A 5,636-nucleotide genomic window follows, 5' to 3' on the forward strand; every position below is an offset into this window, starting at 1 on the left:
TGCCTGTGCGTGACGAGCGGCGATGAGAATCTATCAACGCAAACAATATTCCTAAGAACCCCGAGTGTCACTTCGCGAGGGCGTATGTGCGGCTGTCATCAATAGCAGTCACTGCGCTGATAAGAACCTCTTTGTTGAGTGAAGGTGAGCTCATCAAAAGATAGACTCATGATATTGTCGGAAAAGAGTGCGCTGCTGCGCAAATAGTTAATTTCACTAGAATAAATTATCAAAAGTGTGTGGAAAATTACATGTCCACATTTAGGGATGTACTTCTCATCATAGCTCAGTGGTGAGGTTCCTTGTGGTGCGTCCCTCATCACAGCCACGCGGTGAAGCAGCTTGTGGTGCACCTCTCATCACAGCTCCGTGGTGAAGCAAAACCCGAGATACGACATTCTAATGAGTATCTTAATTTCACTAACGGTAAATTGTCCCTCGCGGGAGTTCAGTTGGGGAGATTTGAAGAACTTAATTCTTCAGGCCCATTGTGGGATTTAACTTGCATGCTTGCATGCATTTAACTTAACTTCACCCTTATTACCTTAACTTGTGAGCGAACTACCGTAGGCGTCGCGCATACCGGTCTTGTCGAGCCGCTCTATCACTCTCCCAAGTACAGCCTTAGCAACTTCAAAGTTAGGTTTTACATCTGCAATTTTGTCAGACCACCAAGGTATTTCAACAAAATATTTACCATCTTCTAGAACCAAAGACTTCTCAAAATTGTCAAGGTGAGAAGCGTCAGAATTGGCAATTTCATTGTTAGTCTCCTTAATTCCAATAGAATCCAACTTGAACAGATTGTCCAAGTGGCCCTCAATTTCACTGTCTTTGGCAATGCTAGCAATAGGATCTCTGCATGTGCAGACGGGATCCAGAACAAAATTGACCAATGAAGAGGATACTGAATGATCTGACACTGCACTCGAAACCTTGCTAAGTGAAGTAATCTGACTTGAAGTTAAGAAATTCTCAACATCACCAAAGGGAATAAGTTTACCTGCTAATGAAAATACACTGCCTCTTAAGCACAGAACTACATGGAAATCTTTCAAGAACTGCAAAACATCTATTCCTATTAAGCCCTCCAGTTCTACTGTGTCACTACAGTTGGTGAAGGAGCTGTCAGCCAGAGGTGCAATCCGAGAAATGTTCTCGGTAACTAATCCTAAGCCCCTCATGGCAAAGGTCAACCTGAACTCATCACTGACAAGAATAGGTAGCTGAACGCGACCTCCAGCTTCTTCTAAATCAAAGAGCAAACTAATTTCTGAGAACTGTCTAACCCCACTCTGAAGAAAAGTATTAATAACAAAGTCCTTTTTAGTCCTATCCTGTGGTACACCTAGCTTATCTAACACCCGGTTAGTGACGTACGACTTCTGACTACAAGTGTCAATCAGAAATCTAACCTTAGTTTTCTTGTAGCCACGGGACACGGTCAAAGTAATGGTAGGCAAAAGATGAGAGCTCCTCCCCTGCTGAGAGGAATTCAAGCACCAGTTTACGTTACTGGAAGGAGTTTCTTTTGAGTTCTCAGAATTACATTTAAATTTAGGACACAAGGCTGAAATGTGGGTTTTCTTGCTGCAAAAACTACACGGATAATCTAGGTTAGATGGACAAGAAGGCTTCATGTGCTTGGAACTTGAACACAAAAAACACAACCCTAACTCTTTACATCTAGAAATTCTGCTGGCTGGACTAGGATACTTTGAACACTTCAACATGGAATGATTGGCTGCGCCACAGAACTCACAAGACTTGCTTGAAACACCTGCTGCCGAATTCACAAGAACTGACCTTTCGTCAGACAACGTACGGACAGGTTTTGCATCAGAGACTTTGTCTTTGGGTTCAGCGGGCTTCATAGCTGAAGTATCCTTACGCAAGTTGAGCATTCTAATGATCTCTACGTAGTTGTCAAAAATCTGATCTAAGCTAGGGTAGTTAGTGTCTAATCTAATAATGAATTCATCCCTAACAATGGCAGGCAACTTGTGAAGAATCAAATGGCTAACAAACTCTGCAGATGCTTCGCTGCTCAACAAATCACGCTTATAATGTTCATTAAAAAAAAGTTTAGTTTCAAAAAAAGTATGATCAGGTTTAGGTTTCAATGCAAGCAGCTTCTGATACAGATCATCAATAACGGCCTTACGGTTCAAAAATTCAGATTCAAGCAATTTTAAAGCAACATCATAATTTTCATTGTTAACCTGCAAATGCTGCAGAACTTTGAGGGCATAGCCTCGCAAATAAGTTTTTAAATAGGTGAATTTGGCTGAAGGCGAAAGAGTCTTACGGTGACCAATGCAGTTTTGAAATTGCATAATGAAAGCACTGAACTCCAAATGGCTAGCACCTTCCCCTGAGAACACCGGGCAGCTAAGATTAGGCAATTTAAGTTCAAAAGCAGTTTCGTTGACTTTGCAAGTTTGAGCTGATTTTTCTAAAGCGGCAATTTTAGTGGTAACCTCAATTAAATAGGCACTCTGACTTTCTAGTTCATTATCAAATTCCTCGGAAAATTCCGAAGAATCTCCTTGCAAGGATAAGATGGCGTTAATTTGTTCATCAATTGATTTTACATTTGACAACAGATCTTTAATGGAGGCAATAGCAGAACTCACCGCTGATTCAGGTGATTCGTCCAACTTCTTGAGCAGCATGGTGATCTGACTCTTACGGACGGCCCTACTACGCCTCAGTTGCGTCAAGTCAACCTGGCTTTTGTCCGAATCGCACATCGCGACAAATTAGGAGTTCTAACTAGAAAAATTGATTAATGCAAATGCACAGGATCGAAATGAGAGAGAGACCAGTGACAAACAAATAGATAAGAATTATATTGAATTTCGGTACAACTGGAAATAAAAAAAACAAAGAAAGCGTTGAAACTTTTATTGTGGTTCCGCAAAGAGAATTGGTTCGCAGAACGAAGCCAGAAGGAAACGAGAAGCACGAAGCGCGATGAGGAACTCGTGCACTGTAGTAAAATACGTACGCACATAAGTACAAATTCGAACGTTAGAAGTCTAGAACACAATATTTGATTTAAATAGAATGAGTCACTGTTTCAGGTGAATATGTCTCTCTCTCCAATTCTCACCATATATTGCCGGAGGCAACAGAACATATAAGCAAGGAGAAGTTCCGTTCAAAAATCAGAAACGGCAGAGTTGAAGACCAAGTAGAGGTGGTTGGGTGGATTCTTATCTGAATAAGACAGAAAACCAACGTAAGACTATCATTAATGGATTTAAAGTTATAACGCAATGTATTTCAGTATGGTTTCAGTAAATTCAGAATAATGAGAATAGTTTCAAATAATCAATATGACAAACCTATTTGTTTCCGTTGAGGAACCCTAGACAAGAGTTCTCATGAAGAGAACTATTAGGAAGAAAAAAGTGAAAACAGTAATAGGAGTGTTCGCTCGTACTTAAAGAGAGTAAAGCGCATGCAAGCATGCAGTTAATTAATTCACAGCACTAGGCATGTGACATAATCGGTATACACCGAAGCTCCAAGGAGCCAATAACCCTATACGGGTTCCAAGCACTGGCGTAAAGCCGGTTAAGCAAGATCTTAATTAAACGAGCGAAACACAGAAGTTCTAACATGCATTTAAATGGAACAAAATAAAATGAAAACACACTCGCACAAACTCAAATTAAGTAACAGATAAGCAAGAGTTAACAAAAGTAATAATACTGTTTGAGCAAGAGGTCTTCACTCCGGTAAGGTTAAAGCAATAGTGTCAAGATCGAGCTAACGAGCTTCGACTATGCCTCTTAACACGAGACAAACGATAAGCGTATAAACTTTAACAAATTAATTAGACAACAAATTTTAACACCGGCTGTGTCACGCTCGGGAAGGTATATGAATCGCACTGTGGACTTGGGCTATGCTGACCTCTAGCTATCCACCATACAGTTTACACATCCAGATTCCGGAGTGTTGTGTAGCAGCACTGAGCACTGCATTAACCTGCTGAAGAACAGAACAGAACATCGTCAATAATTCAGTTGGTGCATTTCCCGGTTGAGCAGGGCATTCATCAATCAGCCGCTGACGAATTATTTAAGTAACAACTGGGACATTGAAGAGCCATTTCTCCTACCTCCAGAGACAAGCTCACAACCAGACTAAGACTCAGAAAATTCAAAGCATTCAACAATCAACTTCATCTCAAAATTGTCGGTGAATTCAACAGGCTTGTGACACCAGTGAAAACTACGTAGGGTAGGGCAGGAAGCCAGGAAGAGCACCAAAATGCCTCCAATACCTGGAGGCTTGGGCAGAATTTTCTGAAATTTGTAGGTTAAACCGTTAAAACAATTGTTCTATAAGCAATTTTTAAATTAGGCTACGGTATATAATTTGCAAGCTGTGGATGCTGAAAAAAATGATATTTTTTATGGTAAAAATTAGACTAGAAGTCTAGAGTTTGTACCTACTAGGCTACTACCTAGTTACCTACAAATAATGAAATGGGTTGAAATTAACCATATGAATCATGGGTGTTGTGTTGTTGTTGTTGCAAGCACAGGTGATTTCTTGTTTCTGGCAGATGTCCCAAAATTGATAGATGTTCTGGCAGTTCTGCCACACTGCCACTGTGCCACCCACAGCAGTGACAGCACAATCCTGGAGAGTGGAGACAGTGGAGAGTCACTAGCAGCTAGCCTAGCTAGCCTACTTGCTAGAGTGCAGCAAAGCTGGAAAAGTCTTATTTCTTCTGAAATATTGTGGCACTAGTGTCATAAATTTTTGTTTGATTGAAAAAATTGCATTTGCATTTTGTAATCATGTCATTTCATAAAATGTTCAACTTCTGCAACCTGCAGTATATGTATACTTCAATGCTCCTGCCTCCTGCCAAAATAACATGCAGAATGTAATAAAAAGTCAACTCAAAACATTTCCTACATGAAGATCACATAGTTGTGGTCACGTCAGGGTCAGACCAGAGTCAGAGTGGTCATACTGCATTACCACTTGTTCAGTTGCTGCTTAAGTGAAGACAAATGCTAGTGACTGTTTTCTGTAATCTGTATGGGACTTTGTAAATTGTAAATAACATGGGACTTTGTATGCATGGGACTTTGTAAATAACAAGTTTGTGGCAAATTGCAGGTCATAGGCCTAAATGGCTTTACAGGGCCGAGATATGGAATTTACGGCTCAAAGAAATGGAATCACGGCTGGCAAACCCATGAAGCCATGTCTTGAACAAATGGAAACATGGCTGGCAAACCCATGAAGCCATAGCTTGAAAAATCCAGTCGCGTCTTGCTTAGTAAATATACCTATTCCATGCCTGGAGTGCAGGGGAAATATATCAATGGGATTGTCATTTGTCATTTTGAAACTTATTACAGAACTGAGAAATCCCTTGTCTTGAAGTTGAAAGTGACCAGACAAACCTGCAATAAATTCGAATCTTGTTCAGTGCCCCGAAATTCGAACCTATTTCGCGGGATACCCCCGCGAAATTGAACTAAAATGTTTGTCTTACCAGTGGCCGTCGCGTCGAAGGTGAGGTTTTCTTTTCGGTTTAGTCAGGGAAAACCCATAGGAGCACTTTTGGTCGGGTCCCCTTTAATTTCCTATATAGGCAGCAC

General features: G+C 40.7%; 1 protein-coding gene across 1 annotated transcript; it reads right to left on the minus strand.

Moving 5' to 3' along the window:
* Nucleotides 1-545: 545 nt before the first annotated feature.
* On the minus strand, nucleotides 546-2,029 carry LOC125177710. The gene has a single exon (XM_047879966.1). The coding sequence runs from the start codon at nucleotides 1,902-1,904 to the stop codon at nucleotides 546-548; it is 1,359 nt and encodes a 452-aa protein (XP_047735922.1). The 5' UTR covers nucleotides 1,905-2,029.
* Nucleotides 2,030-5,636: the final 3,607 nt, after the last annotated feature.

This window comes from Hyalella azteca, unplaced genomic scaffold (assembly GCF_000764305.2).
Source record: "Hyalella azteca isolate HAZT.00-mixed unplaced genomic scaffold, Hazt_2.0.2 contig4353, whole genome shotgun sequence".
NCBI classification, from domain to species: Eukaryota; Metazoa; Arthropoda; class Malacostraca; order Amphipoda; family Hyalellidae; genus Hyalella; species Hyalella azteca.

What these genes read in the sequence shown, in the direction of transcription:
- LOC125177710 (XM_047879966.1), bottom strand. Translation starts at nt 1,904, where the DNA reads ATGCTCAACTTGCGTAAGGATACTTCAGCTATGAAGCCCGCTGAACCC.